Source organism: Oncorhynchus nerka, linkage group LG28 (assembly GCF_034236695.1).
Source record: "Oncorhynchus nerka isolate Pitt River linkage group LG28, Oner_Uvic_2.0, whole genome shotgun sequence".
Lineage (NCBI taxonomy): Eukaryota > Metazoa > Chordata > Actinopteri > Salmoniformes > Salmonidae > Oncorhynchus > Oncorhynchus nerka.
Window position 1 is genome coordinate 14,279,189 of NC_088423.1, and position 26,724 is coordinate 14,305,912.

The 26,724-nt window shown below is 44.2% G+C and overlaps 2 protein-coding genes and 2 pseudogenes across 2 annotated transcripts; 2 read left to right on the top strand and 2 right to left on the bottom strand.

Annotated features, from left to right (window-relative positions):
- Positions 1-78: 78 nt before the first annotated feature.
- LOC115112891 (membrane-associated progesterone receptor component 1-like) lies at positions 79-3,858 on the top strand. Its single transcript, XM_029639924.2, has 3 exons — positions 79-465; positions 1,709-1,864; positions 2,348-3,858. The coding sequence occupies exons 1-3, from the start codon at positions 171-173 to the stop codon at positions 2,440-2,442; spliced, it is 546 nt and encodes a 181-aa protein (XP_029495784.1). The 5' UTR covers positions 79-170; the 3' UTR covers positions 2,443-3,858.
- Positions 3,859-9,459: 5,601 nt separating this feature from the next.
- Positions 9,460-14,405, top strand: LOC115113824 (target of rapamycin complex subunit lst8-like; annotated as a pseudogene).
- A 2,570-nt stretch (positions 14,406-16,975) lies between these two features.
- Positions 16,976-21,226, bottom strand: LOC115112892 (BRICHOS domain-containing protein 5-like; annotated as a pseudogene).
- Positions 21,227-21,608: 382 nt separating this feature from the next.
- On the bottom strand, positions 21,609-26,137 carry LOC115112638 (glycerol-3-phosphate phosphatase-like). Its single transcript, XM_065012537.1, has 4 exons — positions 26,003-26,137; positions 25,135-25,281; positions 24,378-24,981; positions 21,609-24,111 (listed from the first exon to the last, which is right to left on the bottom strand). Exons 1-4 carry the CDS (start codon positions 26,135-26,137, stop codon positions 23,831-23,833), a joined length of 1,167 nt encoding a protein of 388 aa, XP_064868609.1. The 3' UTR covers positions 21,609-23,830.
- Positions 26,138-26,724: the final 587 nt, after the last annotated feature.

The window sequence follows — 26,724 nt, forward strand, 5'->3', positions numbered from 1 at the left end:
CCCATTGGTCAAAACGGCATAAGAGTTCATTTTTGGCGTCTGTGATTGGTGCATTGACACACACCCTCGATAAGTCTCATGTCCCAGTACAGTCACCAGTCAACCACAGATGGAAGAGGGAACCTTATAATAAGTAATCTTTGGTACGTAGCCTACAGTCCCACCCAAACATGGCTGATACAGAGACAGCCGAGGAATCTTCTTCAGGAATTTTGCAAGAAATGTTCACGTCCCCGTTGAATTTGAGTCTGCTTGGCCTCTGCATATTTATTTTACTCAGAATCTTCTGCGGAGACAAGCCTGCAGATATGGGCGAGGTTGAGGAACCTCTGCCTAAACTCAAGAACAGAGATTTCACTTTAGCGGAGCTGCAACCGTACGATGGGCTTCAAAATCGAAGAATTCTCATGGCTGTCAATTCAAAGGTGTTTGATGTAACCACAGGAAATAAATTATACGGACCAGGTAAAAGAAGTTGTAGGCTATTTACATTGGTTATTTCTGCTCAAAGGAATGGTTGGCTCAACTGTAGCTAAGTGGCTTGCCCAGTAAACTTAATACATACGTGTCTTACTTTGTGTCTATTGAGTATGTGTATAACTAGTACGACTATTCTAAAACGCCACACCCCCTTCTTCTTCATAAATCATTGCCCGCGATCGAATTTCACAACACGCGAGCTGCAGCCTCGAGAGACCGCTGACGGGCGTAGTTCTTCCTGACGTCGTTATTCCGGGTAATCAGAAACGGAACAACGGAGCCCTCTGGCGGAGGTGCGGCTACACAAGCTGCAACTGGAGTGTTAAACCGAGTTGGCATGTGCTAACCTCACGGAGTTGATTAATCATGCCCTCACTGAAAATATGTAGAAGTTGCATATATTCTCAGTCTGTATAATAGGGTAAACTATTTATCTTATTGATGTTCCTCGCTTTTGAGGTGTGCCTCAGTTCTCTTCATGTCAATTCAGAACAAATAGCTTGAGGTGTAATGTTCAATTCAGCCAGACCAGATAGTTGCACAAAGTAAGGCTTGTTGAGGCCTATTGAAGAGCAATAATAGGCCTACTGGCTGACTCTCATTCCAAGAATTCTTATCATTCAGTCTCAACATCGAGAATAGAGGGCTTGTTGTTGGGCTATTTTTGAAGCCATCTGATCTTAGAATAGAGCAAGGTATGTCTGTTGGAGGGTGGAAGTTTAACTTTATTTTCACCAAATTTAAGAAACAGTGCATACTTGTTTTATTAACGGGGCAATTTGCAATTGCTACCTCAAATTTTGGACTTTTAAATGCATTATATAAATCCATTGATTGAGATAAAAGTTTGGTTCTTGAAGAATATAATTGATAAATGCCTCATGTGCTTAGTTGTACCCATCAGAACCCCAAATAGAAGCTTGTTTTACTCCAATGTTTATAGATAAAGTAAGTAAACATGGTTAAAACAGTTTTATATAGTTTTAACATCATGGATGGTCAGTATTTGCATCCATAGCTCTGTCTATGAATTTGAGTGGGGTTACATTTCTCCAGCCTCATCCTTCTAATTTTTACCAAAACGGGCTGGGTGGGCGTATGCTTCTGTTTCCAACGGCTGATTGCCGCTTTAAATGGTAGTCATCAGCAAATGTATAAACCTTGACAAATAGTTTGTCTATTCACAATCACATTTAAAATTAATCTCTTTGTCTGTGTTGTTCTCCAGTGGGTCCATATGGATTGTTGGCTGGTAAAGATGCCTCCAGGGGCCTGGCCACTTTCTGTCTGGAGAAGGAGGCCCTGAAAGACACCCACGATGACCTCTCGGACCTCAATGCCATGCAACAGGAGAGCCTCAACGAATGGGAGACCCAGTTCACCCGTGAGTTAATGGACGAGTTGGTAGAAGTTGGTACAAAACACTTTAGATACTGTATTTTCAACTTCTACCTCAAGCGAAATGGACCTCTTGCAGTCAACATCACATGCACACACTCCACTCAACAGAATGTAGTGCAAACTGTTGATGCACCTCGTGGGGTGTCTGTTTCTGCAGTCTGTTTCTGCTTCAGCCAACACCACTTTGGTCTGTTGTTTTACTTGACTATGATAGAAGAGTTAGCTACAGCACATTCAGTATGGCACCATACCTGGGCATAATGTCGTAAACACTACTTCGCATCAAATGAACACCTTCAATCAATTACATTGAGTAGTGCTGTGAATTGAAACCCAGACATGGGAGGCAGTCTTTGTAGGCTAAGGCTAGTAATTACAATGTCCTAGAGCTCAGCTGTGGTGTCGTGTGTAGCGAATGTCTCTCAGGAACTCAATGTTATTTTCTTCTACTTCCTGCCTTTTACAGAAAAGTATGACTATGTTGGCAAACTTCTGAAACCTGGAGAGGAACCCTCTGAGTACACTGATGACGAGGAGGTCAAGGACAAAAATAAGGACTAGAACTCACAAGTGCACACAGGAAATTCAGATGCTTTAATTATTTTGGATAATGTGATGCATATTGGCTTGTGCTGCGGCCATTGAGCGAAATGCTTTCTCCTGGATGGCTTTTGCATTATATGAATGTCATGGACCATCACCTCTTATGCTATGTTCATATGCCACAGACCTTAAAGCCGCAATCAGCAGTTGAAACAATAACAAAGCATTATCAAGCCCCTGTTTAGGTAAAAAAAAAAAAAAAAACTGGACGCAGCGACTGACCATCCATGATATAAATGTATAGTTTTAACTATGTTGTTTGTTTACACACATTGGAGTAAAATAAGCTTATATGTTGGGTTCTAATGGGGTACGACATTTTAACTATTGAACTAAACTCGTGAGGCATTTATGTTATATTTGTCAAAAAATAAGGGGTTAATATCATTCAATTATAAGTCCAAAAGTGGATGTTGCAACTGCAGATTGCCCCTTTAACTTACCAAAATGCACCAGATTTTTATGTTCAGGTTACAATAACTTTTGAATACCGTAGTGTTTTTGTAAAAGCAGTATACAGGTAGTATACACCTTTCTTGTATTTCTCTACATGTTTATTTTTTGTATATGGTGATGTTTTGTATGTGATCTTGCCAGATTGTTTCTATATTTTAATGTTCATTTAAAAAACAAACATCTTGGGCTACCTATCAAACAATCTTTTGTGTATAAAACCAGTAGATGACGGTAATACCACGGAGGGGAACCACCAGGCCACCTAATGATGGCTGCCGGTGTGGCCATGAGGTGGGGGTAAGATGGTGGACTGGAAAAAAAGGAGAAAATTGGAACATGTTTTGAGTGAATATGGATTGGTGGATCACACAGAACATTTGGAAGAGCTACAGAAGCAAATTGAACGTGACCAGAGTGGAGATGAATTAACTGTGGTGGCAGGTGCGGTGAAGACCGCAGAGTTTGAGCCTCATCATGATGACAAAGATGATTCTAGCCCAGTGGGGATGAGATTTTTGGAGAGAATGGATCCTTGCCTTCTAGCAGATCCATATGTGATGTCAGGTTGGGTGGAGAAGAGGTTTGGGAATGTTAGGTCGGTGAAAGTGACTTGAAGTGGAATCATTTCCATTTTTTGCATTTCTGTCATCCAGAGGGAATATGCACTCCGCATCACACGACTGAGGACAAGAACTGTGACTTGCTTTCCTCTCTGGAGCAGGGCGCCGCTGAAAGGAGTGATAACTGGAGTGCCGTTAAGTGTTGAGGAGGATCAAATGAAGTTAAAGATTCTCAGTGTCTGTGACGCCCGCCGTTTGGTGTGACGCAGACCCGGTGGAGAGTGGTGAAACTGAGAAGACACTGTCTGCACTACTGAGTTTTTATGCAGTTTTTACCAAATAAAGTCAAGTAATGATGCCCGTTATCCAATGAGAGCTTTTGTCCCAAACCCATTAGTGTTGTAGGTGTCAGAGGTGTCTGGTGAGCGAAAGGCAGGTTGAGGTTGCCAGGATCAGAGTAGTGCAGAAGGTGTCATATGCTGAGGCAGTGAAGAGAGTAGTAGAGGAAGATGGGTCCAAGGTGAGGGATCCTAAGAGGATCCATGTGAGTAGGCCAATAGAGAGTGATAGGAATAACGTGCTTCTGTAAGGTTGTTTTTACGTTCATTGCCATTGCTGTCAACTTTACCGCAGGAATGGATCATGGATCACAGAGGATAGATGTTGCGGTGGCAGCTGCAGAGATGTACTTGGGTGTACGAGATTTTACTGAAGAAGAGTTACAAGGTGTTTTGAACGATAGTGTCCCGTCCTTCCAGGCTGCTGGCCTTGTGTCGGATCAGCCAAAGTAGTGGAATAGTGGTGTAGGGTTAGTTGGTAGGACAGTTTTTTTTTCACAAAGTGTAATGAATTTATACTACAGAATAGTAGACTGATGCACAGCCAATACAATAGGTGGCTGCATGCATCTATAACATTTGTTTGCGGACCACCATAATACCAAAGAAGAAGAAGGCAGAGGTCGGATGGTGCGTTGAGTAAAGTTTATGGAAATTAGTGTAAAACTGTAGCATTGAAGAATGGCGCAAAACGGGTTAAAGTTGTTCATAAAGACAAGACTCGGTTTGATAATGCCTCGTTCTTGTTGGAGTCATTTTTCATAGATAAAAATGTGATTTTGGGAGATCCATTTGCGGTCAAGGAGAGAGTGGAGGGTGTACTGGGAAAGGTGGAGTCAATCAAACTGACCAGGAGTGGTATGGTATTGATTTATTGTATATCACAAGAACAAAAATAAACTGTCTCTGGGAGTTATCAGAGTATGATGTAGAAAGCTTTGATTTTTTTGAACAGGGTGTCATCTCTGGCATTGTGGTGGAAATTAAGGCTGAAAATCTAAAGCACCACGTTCCACGTACCAGGAGTAGTGGATGCAAGTCCATTGAACCTTATGGTGAATGGAAGAAACAGTGGCGACCTGTAATTTTTTGCCTGTTTTGCATGTTATTTTGGCATTAATACGTGTCACAAATAATTTTTCAAACAATGTAAAATACATATATTGAGTTAATTAAGCCTAGCTCAGTGCTTTCTGTGGTGGAGGGGCAGCCAGCGGAAAATACAGAGTGTAGGGGTTGGTAATCTTCTCTAGTTGCGCTGTGATTGGCTTAGTGTCCCCATGAGTGACAGAACACTATGTCACAGCAACATCTACAGGGAGAGCTAGAAAATTCAAGTGCTGCCATATAAACTCAGCAAAAAAGAAACATCCCTTTTTCAGGACCCTGTTTTTCAAAGATAATTCGTAAAAATCTAAATAACTTCACAGATCTTCATTGTAAAGGGTTTAAACACTGTTTCCCATGCTTGTTCAATGAACCATTAACAATTCATGAACATGCACCTGTGGAACGGTTGTTAAGACACTAACAGCTTACAGACAGTAGGCGATTAAGGTCACAGTTATGAACATTTAGGACACTAAAGAGACCTTTCTACTGACTCTGAAAAACACCAAAAGGAAGATGCCCAGGGTTCCTGCTCATTTGTGTGAACGTGCCTTAGGTATGCTGCAAGGAGGCATGATGACTGCAGATGTGGCCAGGGCAATAAATTGCAATGTCCATACTGTGAGACGCCTAAGACAGCGCTACAAGGAGATAGGACAGACAGCTGATCGTTCTCGCAGTGGCAGACCATGTGTAACAACACCTGCACAGGATCGGTACATCCGAACATCTCACCTGCGGGACAGGTACAGGATGGCAACAACAATAGCCCGAGTTACACCAGGAACGCACAATCCTTCCATCAGTGCCCTGACTGTCCCCAATATGCTGAGAGAGGCTGGACTGAGGGCTTATAGGCCTGTTGGTTGTAAGGCAGGTCCTCACCAGACATCACCGGCAACAACGTCGCCTATGGGCACAAACCCACCGTCGCTGGACCAGACAGGACGGGCAAAAAGTGCTCTTCACTGACGAGTCGCGGTTTTGTCTCACCAGAGGGGATAGTCGGATTCACGTTTATCGTCGAAGGAATGCGTTACACCGAGGCCTGTACTCTGGAGTGAGATCAATTTGGAGGTGGAGGGTCCGCCATGATCTGGGGCGGTGTGTTACAGCATCATCGGACTGAGCTTGTTGTCATTGCAGGCAATCTCAACGCTGTGCGTTACAGGGAAGACATCCTCCTCCCTCATGTGGTACCCTTCCTGCAGGCTCATCCTGACATGACCCTCCAGCATGACAATGCCACCAGCCATACTTCTCGTTCTGTGCGTGATTTCCTGCAAGACAGGAATGTCAGTGTTCTGCCATGGCCAGCGAAGAGCCCGGGTCTCAATCCCATTGAGCACGCCTGGGACCTGTTGGATCGGAGGGTGAGGGCTAGGGCCATACCCCCCAGAAATGTCCGGGAACTTGCAGGTGCCTTGGTGGAAGAGTGGGGTAACATCTTACAGCAAGAACTGGCAAATCTGGTGCAGTCCATGAGGAGGAGATGCACTGCAGTACTTAATGCAGCTGGTGGCCACACCAGATCCCGACTGTTACTTTTGATTTTGACCTCCCCTTTATTCAGGGACACATTATTACATTTCTGCTAGTCACATATCTGTGGAACTTGTTCAGTTTATGTCTCAGTTGAATCTTATGTTCATACAAATATTTACACGTTAAGTTTGCTGAAAATAAACACAGTTCACAGTTTGAGGATGCTTCTTTTTTTGTTGATTTTATTTACATTAGAAGTGCCCATCCAAAAAGGCTCAAGGTCATTGGCCACAGATAAAATGACTTCAAATCACATTATATCTACCGTAGCTTTCATTGGACTGATCATGTCAACATTATACTTTCAAAATCTTAGCTAGCAAGCTAGACAAGCAGTCATCATCATGAATCACGTTGACAATCTACTAGCAAAACCGTTTTAATCCTTGTCATATGAAGAGAAATGATAGACCAAACCTATCGGTGCTCATTGGCGATTGGATCTAAACATTACACAAGTTGGAAATCGCAAATTCAACAATGAGTGGTTTGAAAGGAATCAGTGGCCAACGGCAAGCGTTGCAAAGCAATCACTATTTTGCTTCCCTTGTTATTCGGTGGAGAGGGTGTGTAGTCCAAGTCTGGGTTTTAAGGGTCTCTTTTCCAAGCTTAAAAGGATAAACATTCACACTCAACACTGTGGGCCAGAAAAGGTTGAATACATTGGCCATGCTTTCAATCCAGCATGACTTCTGCCACGTTGAAAACAACTGGAAAGTCAGAACTGGGAAATCTCAGACTTCAGTGAGTACAAGACAACTGGGAACTCATTAAAAAAACTATCTCCGGCTGGGAAAATACATTTTCAACGGTCATCCAACTCGGAATTCCACATCGGGAACACGGGCCTCTTTCTAGAGCTCCTACCTGAAGATCACTGATGTCATGATTTGACCTTGTTTTTTTCCAGAGTTCACAGTTGTCTTGAAAGCACCATAAATCCAGAGAATGCCAAACTTTGATGACAAAGTTTCATGACAACATTTTTCCATAAGAAGGAATGCTGCGCCACCTTCCTGTTCAAGTGAGCACAGCACAACGGTGAGTCCAAAAATGCCTTGTATGCTGCTGCATAAATTATGTAATGTTCAAGGTAGATTTGTATACTGTAGCTAAGAAATTAATACTAAGTGTATGTTGTGTTGTAAGCTTTTAGTAGCCCATGTGCCTCACCCTAATAATTTGGTCCCTTTCCCTCTCATAACTTAACCTACTGTTCTGACTTGGCGGTGCACATGTAGCCTATAGCCTTTTTTAGAGAAATGTCATCATTGAATATTGTAAGAGCTTTCATTGTCTGCTTATCTGCCCCCTTTATTTATCATACGGTTCTGACTTGGTGTACAGGGAGAATACTGTAAGAACGGCTCATGTTATGAATTATGTCGCTGTACATTTCAAAAGTGATGAACAAATAGTTATATTGACTATGTCAGTCTTAGCTCGCTCATTAGTGTCTTATTCAAAATTACGGTTAGCCTCTTATGTGCTCATCGTTCCCTTATGCCATAGTTTGTACTCTCAATTGTCAATAGAAACCACATTTGTTTAAACAAGTCAGCCATATTAGCTATGTTTTTTAAAGGCAGGAAATGAGGCTGAATAAACTGTTTCGCTGTCAGACAAGGCACCCCTGATAGCCAGGTGTAGCGGTGGTAAGGATTCACTCTATAGTGCTGAAAAGAAAGCTCTGCTATTGGGACAGCTTTATGTAGGCACCTTTTGTCACCGTTATAGTGCAATTAATGTATTCTTTAGTGTTGTGTTGTGTAGTAGCTTTTCTGGCATGCATCCCCAAAAATCTGTTGGTAGTTTGCCCCACCAAGATTTACATGCTAAAATCGCCACTGGGAAGGAAATATGAAAGCCTATGGGTGCTATTGCTAATTTATGAAGATTCTCTTCCTAAACATGTAAAGCTGGGGCATATGAGATACGTGGTGAGAGCTTATGTGAACAGACCGTTGCAGTCTCTTAAATGTAAAAAGTGGCAAGTGTGTGCAGATGGAATAAATATGTTGTGGAAAAGTCAGTGGATACACTGTGCTGCAATTGTGGTGGGAACCACGTTCCCGAGTTCCAGGAATGTCATGTAAGGGTGAAGATAGTCGAAGTAGCAAGAATCCGGGCTGTCCACCAGGTCTCCTATGCATAGGCAGTGTAAATTGTGGAAGCAAGTGCAAACAGTGGTGTAAAGTATTTAAGTAAAAATACTTTAAAAGTCGTTTTTTCGGGTGTCTGTACTTTACCATTTATATTTTTGACAACTTTTAGTTTTAGTCCACTACATTCCTAAAGAAAAGCATGTACTTTTTACTCCATACATTTTCCCTGACACCCAAAAGTACTTCAAATGCTTAGTAGAACAGGGCAATTGGACAATTCACACACTTATCGAGAGAACATCCCTACTGCTTCTGATCTGCTAGACTCACTAAATACTAATGTTTCGTTTGTAAATCATGTCTGAGTGTTGGAGTGTGCCCTGGCTATTTGTAAAAAAAAATTAAAAAAATCAAGAAGGCATGTGAAATTATTTATACTTTTAATACTGAAGTATATTTCAAACCAAATACTTTTAGACAGTTACTCACGTAGTATTTTACTGGGTGATTTTCACTTTTACTGGAGTCATTTTCTATAAAGGTATCTTTACTTTTACTCAATTATGACAATTGGGTACCTTTTCAACCACTGCGTGCAAATGCCTTTAAGTTCCTCAGTTTTCACCCCACACGGAAGGTTATTGCACCTATAACGTATTGTAATGAAACAGCAGGGAGCAGGTCTCCAACCCTCGACCTTCGAGCCCGAGGTCCGGTGCGCAATCGATTGTGCCGCAAAAACATGCTCGTGCGGCAGGGTCGATTTCGGCGGTTATAAACCCAGGGTCGTTACACTACTCCCTCCTTTGAAAGAGCACGCCCTCAAGCTAGCTTGCGGCTCTACGTCGTACAGGAACGCGCTCACCGGCCAGGCACACGCACTGTCGTGGATGCAAGGTCCGATCACTTCTGACACCAATGTAATGAAACAGGCAGGGAGCAGGTCACGAGCCCTCGACCTTCTAGCCCGATGTCCGGCGCGCCAGGGTCGTTACAGTATGTTTGCGGACTGCCATAATACCATAAAAGAAGAAGAAGAAGAAAAAACACCACAGTAGAACATATTTGCCACCACCAGTGACTGAAGAACCTAGCCGGTACCAACAAAAAATATTTGAATCCGGAACTGATTGTACAGTACTTGTTGTAGTGGGGATCTATTTGACGCCCTTAAGTATTTCCGGAAATAACACATGCAAGGGTAATCTTTACATAACGTTTGTCATTAAAATACTACACATCTTGGAGGTAAGATAATATATTTTCATTGGTGCTATTTGGACACGATTTGTGTGACTGTCATCTGGACCATGCCACCAAATGGTTTAAACTAAATTGACAAGGCGACTAGCTAGCATAGCTAACTTTTCTGTGGTCCATCGCGCGATAGCAATACGAGTTGTCTCTGCGCTCTTGTACGTTAAATTGTAAATGATTTGCTTTAATATACTTTAGAAACTCATCAAGGTAAAGATTTTACTACTGTCCTGGAGAAAAAACTAAATGTAGCTCTCTTTGACGCGCAATATCCAACGCGTGCGCATGGACCAGAGCTAAAAAAGCTAGCTAGGCTAACGTCTGGCGAGTTGTTGACATTATAAATACCTGTTAGTTAACGTTAAGTAACAGTGATAGAAAGTTATTGTTCGCTAGCATTATTTTTCTTCAATGCCTCTAATATTTTATGCTGTTCACCGCTCGTTTTACAGTGACAACATACCTGCACTCAAGCATGAATGTGAACCAGGGCCAGGGGACAGTGGGTAGCGACCCGTTGATTCTGGCTACCGCTGGATATGACCACACAGTGCGGTTCTGGCAGGCCCACAGCGGCATCTGCACCTGGACAGTCCAGCACCAAGACTCGGTATCCTTACCTTCACTTGCTTCAATTCTTGCAGATTAAGCCACATTTCGTTTCTAGACCAGCTGCTGTAACAACTTAGAAAGTGCTCAAAGTCTCCAACTCCTGGAGAAATTTTTGTGAACATCCCAGTGAGCACAATACTTTTAAAATATGTATTTTGCTCATAGGGATGTTGTTTCACAATTACTATAGCTAGCTACCTTTTAATATGTATGTTGTTGCACAATGATTATAGCTAGCAACCATTAATTATATTCTTAACCAGTACTTTCAGCAAGTGAACTCCCTCGAAGTTACTCCCGACAGAAGTATGATTGCAGCTGCAGGTTTGTTCAGAAATAAAATATGCAAAACCATACATATAATTATCATAATTAATGTGGGCTTGACTGTGTCTTTTGTTCTGTTCCAAAGGTTACCAACACATCCGTATGTGTGATCTAAACTCCAATAACCCAACCCCGGCCATAAACTATGACGGCGTCAGTGGGCTGGATCGCTATGGCGTCAGTGGGCTGGATCGCTGGATGTACACAGGAGGAGAGGACTGCATGGCTCGCATCTGGGACCTGAGGTACTGTTGATAATACAGTCTCACCAAGCTGAACATTGCTCTGGTCCAAGGTCAAGGAACCTGCAATGCCAGAGGATCTTTCAGGTCAATGCTCCAATCAACTGTGTGTGTGTCTTCATCCCAACCAGCTAAGTCAGTGGCTGCGGTCCAAACACATAAAAGACACACCCTATTCCGTCACTCGTTCAACCTGCGATGATTGTGTTTTCAGCCACCGGTGGCTTGTGGGTGCTTTATATGCTCCACATTCAATTATGAGTGCATGTCTACTTATATTAAATATATAATTATTAATATATGCCTACTGTATGATAGCTAGCAAATTAATTAGCTAACTAACTTTAGCCTGGGTGTGTCATTTTGGACTGCAAAAGTGATTTGATATATGCCACCACTAGAGGGAGCACTGTTACTGGACTGTCAGCGTTGTACTGTTAACTGTTGATAAACACCTAGGCTAATCCTAACTTTCTTTAAACTCTGTCTATTGTATCTAATTGATTCTCAATCGGGCTTGTGCATTTTCCAGGCTGACTTGATCATGGGGGACCAGAGCGGTGTGATCCTTATCTGGGATCTGAAGACCGATCACAATGAGCAGCTTGTTCCTGAACCAGAAGTATCCATCAACTCGGTCCACATCGACCCTGATGCCACCTACATGGCAGCAGTCAATAGCTCAGTCAGTATGCTTAACAATTGAATTATGTTATACTGGACTCTACACTCTAATACATAATATACACTGAACATAAATATATATGCAAGGTGTTGGTTTCATGAGCTGAGAAAAAAAAAATCCATATGCACAAAAAGCTTATTTCTCTCAAATGTTGTGCCCAATTGTGTTTACATCCCTGCTGTGTCATATCAAGAAGCTGATTAAACAGCATAATCATTACACAGGTGCACCTTGTGCTGGGGCACAATAAAAGGCCACTGTAAAATGTGCAGTTTTGTCACACAACACAATGCTACAAATGTCTCAAGTTGAGGGAGTGTGCAATTGGCATTCTGACTGCAGGAATATCCACCAGAGCTGTTGTCAGAGAATTGAATATTCATTCCTCCATCATAAGCTGCCTCCAACATCGTTGTAGAGAATTTGGCAGTACATCCAACCAGCCTCACAACCGCAGACCACGTGTAACCACACCAGCCCAGGACCTCCACATCCACAGACCACGTGTAACCACACCAGCCCAGGACCTCCACATCCGGCTTCTTCACCTGCGGGATCATCTGAGACCAGCCACCCGGACAGCTGATGAAACTGGGTTTGCACAAACTGTCCCAAACCGTCTCATCTGCATTGTCATAATCCTTACCAGTGTCTTGACCTGACTGCAGATTGGCGTCGTAACCAACTTCAGTGAGAAAATGCTCACCTTCGATGGCCACTGGCATGCTGGAGGAGTGTGCTCTTCATGGATGAATCCCGGTTTCAACAGTATCGGGCAGATGGCAGACAGCGTGTATGGCGTTGTGTGGGAAAGCGGTTTGCTGATGTCAACGTTGTGAAAAGAGTGCCCCATGTTGGCAGTGGGGCTATAGTATGAGCAGGCATAAACTACGGACAAGAACACAATTGCATTTTATCACAGGCAATTTAAATTCAGAGATACCGTGACGAGATCCTGAGGCCCATATTCATGACATTCATCTGCCTCCACCTCATGTTTCAGCATGATAATGCACGGCCCCATGTTGCAAGGATCTGTACACAATTCCTGGAAGCTGAAAATGTCCCAGTTCTTCCATGGCCTGCATACTCACCAGACATGTCACCCAATTAGCATGTTTGGGATTCTCTGGATCGACATGTACGACAACGTGTTCCAGTTCCCGCCAATATCCAGCAACTTCACACAGCCATTGAAGAGGGGTGGAACAAAATTCCACAGGCCACAATCAACAGCCTGATCAACTCTGTGAAGGAGATGTGTCACGCTGTACGAGGCAAATGGTGGTCACACCAGATATTGACTGGTTTTCTGATCCACAGCCCTACTTTTTTTTCTAAAGGTATATCTTACCAACAGATGCATGTCTATATTCCCAGTCATGTGACATCCATAGATTAGGGCCTAATGAATGTATTTCAATTGGCTGATTTCCTTATATGAACTGTAAGTCAGTAAAATCTTTGAAATTGTTGAATGTTTCTATTTTTGTTCAGTGTAGTAATTGTGATCTCGCTCCACCTCACAGGGAAACTGTTACGTGTGGAATCTGGCAGGAGGGATCGGTGACGAGGTGACACAGCTCATCCCCAAAACCAAGATCCCCGCTAGTAAGCACTACTCCGTCCGCTGCAATTTCAGCCGTGATTCTACGTGAGTACAACACACACACCTCTTTTAAGGAATGTGTGCATAATGCAACCTATACTAATCTGTAGTAGTCAGATTTGATTGCACGTCTTGTATAGTAAGTTTTTTTTAATGTGACTTAACTGTGTTTTTCCCAACAGGCTGCCGGCGACCTGCTTGGCAGACCAGACGTGTAAGAGGAGGATGTCTAACTGCTCTCTGACGGAGTTGAGCATGGAGTAACAACCCTGGCGAGGCGTCTCGAGGCTGGATGTGGGACTGTGCCTTCTCTGGAGACTCACAGTACGTTGTGACAGGTCAGTGCTAAGTTGTATTATGGTAATACTATGATCATTACTAAATGAGTTGTGTATTGACACGATCTAGCTCTGTTCCTGGAAAGCTACCATCCTGGAGGTTTTCACTCCAACCCTAATCTAGCGCATCTGATTCTAATTATTAGCTAGTTGATAAACTTAATCAGATTAGTTACAACTGGGGTTTGAGTAAAAAACGTACAGGAGGGTAGCTCTCCAGGGACAGGGTTGAAGTGAAAACCTACAGGAGGGTAGCTCTCTAGGGACAGGGTTGAAGTGAAAACCCACAGGAGGGTAGCTCTCTAGGGACAGGGTTGAAGTGAAAACCCACAGGAGGGTAGTTCTCTAGGGACAGGGTTGAAGTGAAAACCCGCAGGAGGGTAGCTCTCTAGGGACAGGGTTGAAGTGAAAACCCACAGGAGGGTAGCTCTCTAGGGACAGGGTGAAGTGAAAACCCACAGGAGGGTAGCTCTCTAGGGACAGGGTGAAGTGAAAACCCACAGGAGGGTAGCTCTCTAGGGACAGGGTTGAAGTGAAAACCCACAGGAGGGTAGCTCTCTAGGGACAGGGTTGGAGAGACCTAATCTAGAGTGAATGATTGTTTTGCGGTTGAAAGTGACTGACTTCCTTCCTAGCGTGGCTAGATTGACTTAACTGACTTTGGGCAGTTCTGACGTAACGATTAATAAATGTGTGATGTATGTGTTACAGCCTCTTCTGAAAACCCGGCGAGATGAAGAGGGAATACAGCGGCCATCAGAAGGCTGTGGTGTGTCTGGGCTGATGAGGAGGCGCTACTCTATAGCGAAGCTCTGTGACTGTAGATAAATATCCACCTGTCTATGTTTGTCCCACTGCTTCTGCTTGCACAAAAGTTGATTATTTATTATGAGAGGGGGGGGGGGGGGTATATTTGTCAAAGGGACTACATTCAGGGAGAGCGTGTCATGGCCTTGTTTGTCTTATAGCTTGGGCAAGGAGTTTCGTGATGGGCCACAGCTTGATGAATGTATTTAAATTCACTAACTTAATCAAAGGTGAAAGGTCTCAAAAGTTAAGTCTTTAAAAAATCTGATGGATATCTGGAAAGAGGACTGCATCCCACCAGTGACTGTTCAGGATATAACAGGGCTGCATCCCACCAGTGACTGTTCAGGATATAACAGGGCTGCATCCCACCAGTGACTGTTCAGGATATAACAGGGCTGCATCTCACCAGTGACTGTTCAGGATATAACAGGGCTGCATCCCACCAGTGACTGTTCAGGATATAACAGGGCTGCATCCCACCAGTGACTGTTCAGGATATAACAGGGCTGCATCCCACCAGTGACTGTTCAGGATATAACAGGGCTGCATCCCACCAGTGACTGTTCAGGATATAACAGGGCTGCATCCCACCAGTGACTGTTCAGGATATAACAGGGCTGCATCCCACCAGTGACTGTTCAGGATATAACAGGGCTGCATCCCACCAGTGACTGTTCAGGATATAACAGGGCTGCATCCCACCAGTGACTGTTCAGGATATAACAGGGCTGCATCCCACCAGTGACTGTTCAGGATATAACAGGGCTGCATCCCACCAGTGACTGTTCAGGATATAACAGGGCTGCATCCCACCAGTGACTGTTCAGGATATAACAGGGCTGCATCCCACCAGTGACTGTTCAGGATATAACAGGGCTGCATCCCACCAGTGACTGTACAGGATATAACAGGGCTGCATCCCACCAGTGACTGTTCAGGATATAACAGGGCTGTATCCCACCAGTGACTGTTCAGGATATAACAGGGCTGCATCCCACCAGTGACTGTTCAGGATATAACAGGGCTGCATCCCACCAGTGACTGTTCAGGATATAACAGGGCTGCATCCCACCAGTGACTGTTCAGGATATAACAGGGCTGCATCCCACCAGTGACTGTTCAGGATATAACAGGGCTGCATCCCACCAGTGACTGTTCAGGATATAACAGGGCTGCATCCCACCAGTGACTGTTCAGGATATAACAGGGCTGCATCCCACCAGTGACTGTTCAGGATATAACAGGGCTGCATCCCACCAGTGACTGTTCAGGATATAACAGGGCTGCATCCCACCAGTGACTGTTCAGGATATAACAGGGCTGCATCCCACCAGTGACTGTTCAGGATATAACAGGGCTGCATCCCACCAGTGACTGTTCAGGATATAACAGGGCTGCATCCCACCAGTGACTGTTCAGGATATAACAGGGCTGCATCCCACCAGTGACTGTTCAGGATATAACAGGGCTGCATCCCACCAGTGACTGTTCAGGATATAACAGGGCTGCATCCCACCAGTGACTGTACAGGATATAACAGGGCTGCATCCCACCAGTGACTGTACAGGATATAACAGGGCTGTATCCCACCAGTGACTGTTCAGGATATAACAGGGCTGCATCCCACCAGTGACTGTTCAGGATATAACAGGGCTGCATCCCACCAGTGACTGTTCAGGATATAACAGGGCTGCATCCCACCAGTGACTGTTCAGGATATATCAGGGCTGCATCCCACCAGTGACTGTTCAGGATATAACAGGGCTGCATCCCACCAGTGACTGTTCAGGATATAACAGGGCTGCATCCCACCAGTGACTGTTCAGGATATAACAGGGCTGCATCCCACCAGTGACTGTTCAGGATATAACAGGGCTGCATCCCACCAGTGACTGTTCAGGATATAACAGGGCTGCATCCCACCAGTGACTGTTCAGGATATAACAGGGCTGCATCCCACCAGTGACTGTTCAGGATATAACAGGGCTGCATCCCACCAGTGACTGTTCAGGATATAACAGGGCTGCATCCCACCAGTGACTGTACAGGATATAACAGGGCTGCATCCCACCAGTGACTGTACAGGATATAAGAGGGCTGCATCCCACCAGTGACTGTTCAGGATATAACAGGGCTGCATCCCACCAGTGACTGTTCAGGATATAACAGGGCTGCATCCCACCAGTGACTGTTCAGGATATAACATGGCTGCATCCCACCAGTGACTGTACAGGATATAAGAGGGCTGCATCCCACCAGTGACTGTACAGGATATAAGAGGGCTGCATCCCACCAGTGACTGTACAGGATATAAGAGGGCTGTATCCCACCAGTGACTGTACAGGATATAAGAGGGCTGTATCCCATGTGTGATTGTACAGGATATGATGAATTCCAGTAACGAGACTAACTGTGTGGTGCTTTTGTCTTGATACTCTTGTTTTTTTGTGTGTGAAGTGTTAGCATCTTTCCATTTTCTTTCTTTTTAGTACCCTAAAAAAGAGAATCTGTACACAACTTGGTTTATTGAAGGGATCAAGTCATTTTAAGACATTCCAGCAAACCAGAATGGTTACACACATGATGACTCATCTGCTGTGGGTTACGGTACAGGAAATAACAAGGACAAAGTCTGCCACAAGGAAACGTATTAAACATTTAGGAAAGGTGATGAGGGTAGTCTGCAGATAAACTTCACAGCTTGTTACCGTCGCTCATCTCTCAGAAGGGAAAGGACTGGAGCGGAGGCATAGGAGGTACTAAGGTGGCAGGGGCTGCAGTATTGAGAGTGAAAGCCGGCTCCTGTTCCCGGTTGTATTCAGTGTTTCTTGGAGACGGCGACACTCCGGTTTCTTAGCAGGGATGAGAAGTAGCACTTTGTTTCCATGATCAGAGCTGGTATGTGCTGCCTGAGACCGGATGATGGCAGGTCACTCCGGCAGGTAGTAGAAGCAGACAGACACACAGATGTTACTGGGGAAGCAGATGTCTATGCAGAAGTAGACTAGTGGAACCGTATCTCCATTGAGTTTTACTCAGTGATTCAGAGTAGCAAATTCATCCTCTGAAATAGTTGGCTATCAGTGCTCTCTGCTATAGAGAGAGTTAGATACTGTATTGGTCATCTACCTGCTGTAGTTCGGTAGCAGTGAGTTCAGCCTAAAGGTTGTTCTTCTTATTTACTGCTGTGACTTTGTAAAGGTCACACACCACTGTTTTTCAGGATTATGTTTCTCATGCTGTTCTGAAAACATCCGCCAGCACACAGACAGGGAGCTGCTCTATGCTGGAAACATCTGCCAGCACACAGACAGGGAGATGCTCTATTCTGGAAACATCTGCCAGCACACAGACAGGGAGATGCTTTATTCTGGAAACATCTGCCAGCACACAGACAGGGACCTGCTCTATGCTGGAAACATCTGCCAGCACACAGAGAGGGAGCTGCTCTATGCTGGAAACATCTGCCAGCACACAGACAGGGAGCTGCTCTATGCTGGAAACATCTGCCAGCACACAGACAGGGAGCTGCTCTATTCTGGAAAAATCTGCCAGCACACAGAAAGGGAGCTGCTCTATGCTGGAAACATCTGCCAGCACACAGACAGGGAGCTGCTCTATTCTGGAAACATCTGCCAGCACACAGACAGGGAGCTGCTCTATGCTGGAAACATCTGTCAGCACACAGACACTTCTTTAACAAAAGGGCTCAGGTCTTTGCTTTGACTTCTCAGAATTGAATATTACATTTGACACACTTTAAAATAAAATGCTTCACAGTTTCATCTTTAATGCTTATGTCATTGTAAATGCCAAGGCAAGTGAATGTGTATTTAGCATGTAGCTAATGATGTGAAGAAGGGTAGTCCCACTCCCTGGTCTCACCGTTTTGTCTCCTGGTCCAGTGGATGGAGCTGTTTTGACACAGGGCCTATAGAGGCTCCTCCAGGGTGGACACGTCCACCTGACTGCCCCCCATCACCCCCAGAAACTCTGTCTGTCTCTGGGTCACCAACTGGCTCTCCTGGCAGGAGATGATCACATTTGTAATTGTTGGAGCACATTATTTCAGGATGATTAGGAATGATGAGAATAAGCAACATGTACACCAGAGGAGTTATGATTGAACTCAGTGGTTTTTCAAACGACAAATAAAAATGGTGTAAATTAACATATAATGACAGAATGGTTCAAAATAGCTGTTGCAGACAAACTCAAGTTGTAATTATAGTGCAGTATCTTTATTAGATCACTTCAGTGGTCTGCCAGGTTATTGTCTCAGCTCTGGTCTATCTCATTTGGCGCAAAGACCATTTAGTAATTGCACCATGTACACTATTGATGAGTCCGATAGGGACCACTTAACATGCCGTTATGCCTGAGCAAACCTTCTAACAACCTGTTTCCCTCCACTCTGAAGAGCATTGTGCTGCAGAACGAAGAGATTGACCCCAGAAAGGCCCAGCATTAAGTCTATCCAGTAAATCAGACACTGAATGACCACAATCAGTGGGTGGGTCTGATGCTAAAGTCTAGTTTTATGAGATACTTGATACCATGCGAGTCACAGCTCAAACGACTCCGATAGCATGAGAAAAGCATTAGAGAAAAACACTTAGGATTTTGACATATTTATCTTTTGAGAGAGCTATTCTATGTAAGTAACTAAAGTCTATACAACCAATGAATGAGTCCAGCTGCACAGTGGCCCTTCACTATTTTTATTTAACCTTTATTTAACCAGGCAAGTCAGTTAAGAACAAATTCTTATTTTCAATGACGGCCTGGGAACAGTGGGTTAACTGCCTGTTCAGGGGCAGAACGACAGATTTGTACCTTGTCAGCTCGGGGGTTTGAACTCGCAACCTTCCGGTTACTAGTCCAACGCTCTAACCACTACATGAGTAGCTTCATCATACACAAATTAGATAACCTAAATTAGATAACCATTATTCAATTTGATATGAGCAAGTAATCATCTCATGAAGTAAAATAACTAATGAATAGGCAGCAAGGACAGCTGGATGTCATCATGGCCCTGTAGATTCACAGTTCCACAGCAGAAAAGCACCCCATCCATTCTGTAATGACCATTGACCACACATAACCAAAAAGCATACCTCATTAAAAGTTGTCCTCTGCCAGATTGGTCCTTCCCTCGCTAACCAATCATAGTTTCTCCTCTTTCTCCAGTACAGCGAAGCCTTAACAAACCAAGTAGTCCCCAAACAGAGTGGCCATTGTGCAGGTCTGAGCCTCACTGCTGTCCCAACCTGTAAGGGGATCCAGGGGAGAGAGGGGGCTAGGAGGATCAGATGCCCTGAGGAATTCAGTCCTGGAGAGGCTCACTACACTATAAGCATGTAAAGCCCCCCTCTGGACTGGGAGAGGAGAGGGATGCCAAAATCAACACCCCTAAATCCAATAGGGTCTGGCTGGGTATGGAGAGGGAGGCAGAAGTGGCACTAAGCTATGAGTCCCTTCCTATGAACCACCCCTACTGCCACTTCACACATTAGCAGCAACAGTGTGACTCACCTCAGCTCCAATAAAACAAAGGTTGGTTTGGAGAGTGGCTGACACAGTAAGCTGTTTCTGCATACCCTTTAGTTTTTGCCATGCCAATTTAAGTCCCAAAACGGCATAGTTCCTCTGAGACTCATGATGTGAAATCCAAAGTAGTATGTTTCATATGCTGTTATAAATTGAAAGAGTGACCATCTATACCTGTTGCGTTGATTGCTGGAGGAGAGAGTGCACATTTTCAGAATCAGATCTCTCCAATTTACGCAGGAAGCAAGTATCCCGGTTCTCAGTCTTGTAACATATCAAACCCGGCACAAACATGAGTCATTTCAGTGAAGTGTTGTTGAATACCGAGAAACAGCCACACAAATAGAAAGGTTGGAGCTGGTCTCAGTTCAATAAACTTTCAACTCAGAAAATCTTCCTACATGTTTGACATGAAAGAGCACGGTGGACGTGTGGTTGGCCTGCGAGGTCACCAGGTTGTTGTGCTTGCCCACCAATGCTGATCGGTTGATCAGGGTTCCAGTCTGATCCGGAACTGTGATTCTAACAACCTGTAAAGACTACAGTAGAGGGATAGGTTTACTCAGTGTAAACTCACTATCAACAATGTGATTGTACAAGTGTGAGCGAATATTTTGTCCATCAACTACAGTCATGTGTGCTTCTATGCTTGATTGGGCTACAGCAACTCATAGTTTAAATGCCAGATACAAAGCACTGCGTTCCAACAGGTGAATCAGATGTGAGTTGTCTCTCCTACCTCTTCGTCCGGATGTCTGAGCCATAGATGCCCCGTGACGCTGAGGGTGATGATGACAAGGAGGAGAGTGGCACAGAGGGTCACCCAGAATGCCTTGTGTGGGAACCGGTAGGACACTGCTGGACCGTTGAGGATGAGACCATTCACAACAACAGCTTACCACAACCTACATAGTCATTCTTGTCTGGGTGGGTGTCTGTTTATGGATTCAACAATATTGTTGACTTCAACAACACATTTTCTACAGTTGAAATGACCCACCTATACTCTGAGTACAGCACAAATAATATCACAACTTTGTGTTTCTATGAAAATGACCTTTCCAAGAGCAATATGTAAAAAACATTTGCCACAGATCATTTAAAGCACCACTGAGGTACAGATGAATCCCACTCCTACCACACATTGTGAGTCCTCCAACCTGCCAGTTTCTGAGCATTTCCAGCACCTCACCATCCTGCGTCTCGTGACTTCTCCTCTCTCACTAACTTCACCCTTCCCTCAACTATCTGCATGGAGCTGTGGTCATGACCAGCACTGAGACGCTCTGCGATACACCTGGTCAACTTCTCTCTCTCCAGACCCGTCTCCCCCTCTCACAGAAACACGCGGGTGACAGGCCAAACCCTTCAGCCGGCTACCCTCACCCCAGACAATGGACAAAGGGGCGAGACAAACTCATCTCTGTGGACAGGCTCTGTCAGCCAGGGCAGGGTTATATGAGGAACGGTCCAGGTCGATGAAAGGTCGAGGTGACTTGAAGAGATGTAGTGTTAATAACACCAGGGTCCAGCGCAATCCACAGGGTAGGCTTTGATTTTGGAAAAAGTATGTGTTTATTTTTTTGTTTGACTTGGGTCAAGGTGAATACTGTTGTCAAGGACAGAGGATAATAGTTTGATTATTGTATTGGCAGTACAGACAATGTGTTTAATGTATTATAGACACTAAGTTACTAAGACTTACATTTCAATAAACACACTTAACAAGACAGTTGATTATTGTGCAAACCCATAACCTTCAAATCGAATGGGAACAAATAAAATGTAGTTATATCTTAACATTTACAATACATCAGGATACAATATAAGAGTATAAGCCAGTTTTTAAGTATACACCCTCAGAGGAATGGGTAATGTAAACTCAGCATTGGTACAGGGAACATGACAGTGGACAACATTAGATATATCATTCCTGATTCATTGTCAGTGCACTCCAGTATTCTGTATTTCTGCATAGCTCTCTGCCTTAGATCAATATTTAGTGACGTGATTGCAAATGTTAGCACACAGATGAGGGAGTGCGTCCACATTTCCCATGACTGTGCTTGAGATCATTGCTACAGAGGGATATTGAGCAAAGGATACAGGCCTTGCCCTTTTCCCTCTTCGCACAGCACAGACCTTTCTCTGCCATTTCCCGAACAACTCATTTGAAAAAATGTTTTATCAACACTGGAAATCAGGAGTGGCTAACTCGCCCTGGAGAACTAATGGATGTGTAGGGCAGGTTTTTGTTCCAGCCTTGCGATTTGTTTCCTTTTTTTGCTGCTGAATCTATGCGGTATAATGCAGCAGGGCTGGAACAAAGGCTTGCACACCCAGTAGCGCTCCAGGAAGAGTCAGCTACATCTGCTGTAAATCTTGAATATATATTCAGAATATCTATAGCACCCTGTAGTTAAAATAACTTCAATCTATACTGAACAAAAATATAAACGCAACATGCAACAATTTCAAATATTTTACTGAGTTCATAAGGAAATCTGTTAATTTAAATAAATAAATTAGGCCCTAATCTATGGATTTCACATGACTGATATGTATCTTTTATTTATTTTTTATTCAACTAAGCAAGTCAGTTAAGAACAAATTCTTATTTACAATGACGGCCTTGGAATAGTGGGTTAAATGCCTTGTTCAGGGGCAGAACAACAGATTTTTACCTTGTCAGCCCTGGGATTCAATCGAGCAACCTTTTGGTTACTGGCCCAACACTCTAACCACTAGGCTACCTGCCGCCCCATCTGTTAGTTACAGATACCTTAAACAATTTGTCTCATGCAGCGAGACACATCTCCTTCAAATAGAGTTGATCAGGCTGTTGATTGTGGCCTGTGGAATGTTGTCCCACTCCTCTTTAATGGCTGTGCGAAGTTGCTGGATATTGGCGGGAAATGGAACACACTGTCGTACACGTCGATCCAGAGCATCCCACACATGCTCAATGGGTGACATGTCTGGTGAGTATGTAGACCATTGAAGAACTGGGACATTTTCAGAGTATTAAATTATTTTGCAACAGCTCTGGTGGACATACCAGACATTTGTGGCGTTGTGTGACAAAACAGTACATTTTAGAGTGGCCTTTTATTGTCCCCAGCACAAGGTGCCACTGTGTAATGATCATGCTCTTTAATCAGCTTCTTGATATACCACACCTGTCCGGTGGATGGATTATCTTGGCAAGGGAGAAATGCTCACTAACAGGGATGTAAACAAATTTGTGCACATTTTTAGAGAAATAAGTTTTGTGCATCTGGAAAATATCTGTGATCTTTCATAACAGCTCATGAAACTTAGGACTTACACTTTACATGTTGCATTTATATTTTTGTTCAGTGTCATTTTGAGTCACTTCCACAAACATTAGTTAATGATAACCAATAATGGTGAGGTAAATGTAAGAACGAGAATACACCTGATGGTAAATTTAGTCACTACTACAGTTTGGCGTGATGGTAACATTCTTACATTTTTGATTAGACAACTAGTGTTGGAATCACAGCCTGCAACACGTAACGTCATAAATACATGGAGATTTCGTTTCGATGGTGGATTAAAGTACAGATTTGTATACATTAGTGTAGTTTGTTTCCTGAAGTCTTAGTATTATAGAAGCGGTTGATTCTCTTATATTCCTGAATTTTCACATCCAGAACCCAGAAACACACAGGGATTTCAGACGCACATAGTCCTTAACAGTCTTTTATAATTAATCAATTTTAACCCGTCATCAACCAGACTCAAGTCTCACTGAGATAAAACCTATTAAGACTGGTTATCCTTGTAGAGCAGGCAGGAGTTCTGCAATAATCTTCACGTAGTAGTCAGGCACCAGCCCCAGCCGCTCCGGACAGCCACTCTCCTGATGGCCCTCAGCGTCAGCCACAGACCCCAGAAGAAAGTCCGTGTCCAGCCGGTCCCCCACCATGAGGCAGCGGGCGCTGTACAAGCCGAACTGGCTGGCCACACAGTCATACATGATGTGTTTGGGTTTGCTCACAGTCTGGGCCTGGCGCTGAGCTGCGGTCTCCACAGCCTTCAGGATACAGCCCGTCCCTGGTGGAGACAGAGAGAAGTGGACAACACATTCAGTGTTGTTGACACTTGAACATAGAGTAACAGAGATGAAAGATCTAACTTGGGGCAGTGGAAAAACCCTCATGGCTCGCTGTACGCTATTACAGATCATTAACACAACAGTCATGTAACCTCCCTGTATGTGAGCACTACTGTGGCAGAGATGGTGCACACACCACGAACAGTAACCACAGTCTGATTGGTTCATACTCCAGCTGTTGTCTCTGCACAGACATCCTCCTTACCTGGGACAGCTTTGCCTTCTTCCAGGGGCAGTCTGGTGTCAGTGTTGGTTCCCACCAGTAGACAGTCAGGATTGTTGAGGTACTGCAGGGCTCTGTTCAGTTTCATGTAACTGAAGTGTTCATCAAACCCAACAACCACAGCCTTCACCTCAGGGTCCAGTGGCACGTTGGCCCAATCCATCTGGACACCTGATATAGGATCAGGCCCCACACCTGTCTGCTGGATCCCAACCTTCTCTAGTTCCTGCCTCATTGCATTGCTTCCCATGAGATACACTTTGCCATGCAGTTTGGAGACCTTTTTGAGGTACATTGCTGAGCAGTACGCCGTTCCAAACACATCATCCTCTGTCACGTTGAATCCCATCAATGCCAGTTTGTCTGCATACATCTTTCTAGTTTTAGTGTTGTTGTTAGTGACGAAAAACACTTTCTTTCCATTCTTCTTTAGCAGATTGATAATGTCAGGGGTGCCAGGGATGGCCTGATCCCCTCGCCAGATGACACCATCACAGTCGAAGAGGACATTGTCCATAGAATCGAGCATTTTCTTTATCAAGGGACCGCTCAAACGGGTGCAACTACCGGTACCTGTTGTTCCTAACTAGATCAGTCAGTGTCCAAAAATAACTGCCAATAGACGTTACCTTAGGCTACCACTTGCTTGCAGACAACCCACGACATATAACGCAAAATGTACAATCTCCCCCGACAAAATTATGACATTCAATTAAAATGAGTACTATTTCATTCAGACATTCCTTCGTCCCTTGTACCACTCGTTGGAGGTCTGGTTGACCAGAGCTAGGAAGGTGTAGAACATGGCATAGCCCGCCAAGAGCTTGAACACGACAACCAGGAAACCCAGCAAGAAGACGATCCTAAGGAAAATCAGGAACAGGTGCTGGGGAGAGACAGAGGAAATATAGTGCATTCGGGAAGTATTCAGACCCCTTGACTTTTTACACAATTTGTTACGTTACAGCCTTATTCTAAAATTGATTAAATCGTTTTTTTTTCCATCATCAATCTACACACAATACCCCATAATGACAAAGCAAAAACAGGTTGGATTGGAGGAGATTTGCTGCACAGCTATTTCCAGGTCTCTCCAGAGACGTTAGATTGGGTTCAAGTTCGAGTTCTAGCTTGGCCACTCAAGGACAGTTAGAGACTTGTTCCGAAACCACTCTTGCATTGTCTTGGCTGTGTGCTTAGGGTCGTTGTCCTGTTGGAAGGTGAACCTTCCTGAGCGCTCTGGAGCAGGTTTTCATAAAGGATCTCTGTACTTTGCTCCGTTCATCTTTCCCTCTATCCTGACTAGTCTCCCAGTCGCTGCCGCTGAAAAACATCCCCTGCTGCCACCACCATACTTCACCGTAGGGATGGTGTCAGGTTTCCTTCAGACACTTGACGCTTGGCATTCAGGCCAAATAATCTTGTTTCTCATGGTCGGAGAGTCCTTTAGGTGTCTTTTGGCAAACTCCAAGTGGGCTGCCATGTGCCTTTTACTGAGGAGTGGCTTCCGTCTGGCCACTTTTCCATAAAGGCCTGTTTGAGATGCAGAGATGGTTGTTCTTCTGGAACGTTCTCCCATCTCCACAGAGGAGCTCTGTCAGAGTGACCATCGGACTCTTGGTCACCCCCCTGACCAAGGCCCTTCTCCCCCGATTGCTCAGTTTGGCCGGGCAGTGGTTCAAAACTTCATTAAGAATGATGGAAGCCACTGTGTTCTTGGGGACCTTCTTTGCTACAGACATGTTTTGGTACCCTTCCCCAGATCTGTGCCTTCGACACAATCCTGTCTCGTAGCACTACAGACAATTCCTTCAACCTCATGGCTAGGTTTTTGGTCTTACTTACACTGTCAACTGAGAGACCTTATATAGACAGGTGTATGCTTTTCCAAATCAAAACCAAACAATTACATTTACCACAGGAGGTCTCTAATCAAACGGGTGCATTTTCACACAGTCATTGGGAAAACGTGTGCGTGCTGTCAACTACCGGTACCTGTTGTTCCTAACTAGATCAGTCAGTGTCCAAAAATAACTGCCAATAGACGTTACTGTAGGCTACCACTTGCTTGCAGACAACCCACGACATATAACGCAAAATGTACAATCTCCCCCGACAAAATTATGACATTCAATTAAAATGAGTACTATTTCATGTGATCTTGCAATTGAAAGTTAAGCGAAGCGTTCCTGAACTTCGAGCATTACATCAAATCCATACTGTAACACATTTACACACCGGTTTAAAGTGGCAGGAACGTCCACGGGGTCGTCACTAGTTAACCCAGCCACACAATCATCATTTTGGCTTTATTGCCAGTTAGAAATTC

What these genes read in the sequence shown, in the direction of transcription:
- LOC115112891 (XM_029639924.2), top strand. Translation starts at nt 171, where the DNA reads ATGGCTGATACAGAGACAGCCGAGGAATCTTCTTCAGGAATTTTGCAA. An exon ending in AAATAAATTATACGGACCAG is followed by an intron (nt 466 to 1,708) that starts GTAAAAGAAGTT and finishes GTTGTTCTCCAG; the next exon opens with TGGGTCCATATGGATTGTTG. An exon ending in ATGGGAGACCCAGTTCACCC is followed by an intron (nt 1,865 to 2,347) that starts GTGAGTTAATGG and finishes TGCCTTTTACAG; the next exon opens with AAAAGTATGACTATGTTGGC.
- LOC115112638 (XM_065012537.1), bottom strand. Translation starts at nt 26,137, where the DNA reads ATGTCTGTAGCAAAGAAGGTCCCCAAGAACACAGTGGCTTCCATCATT. An exon ending in GGTACAAGGGACGAAGGAAT is followed by an intron (nt 24,982 to 25,134) that starts GTCTGAATGAAA and finishes TGACTGATCTAG; the next exon opens with TTAGGAACAACAGGTACCGG. An exon ending in AGAAGGCAAAGCTGTCCCAG is followed by an intron (nt 24,112 to 24,377) that starts GTAAGGAGGATG and finishes TGTCTCCACCAG; the next exon opens with GGACGGGCTGTATCCTGAAG.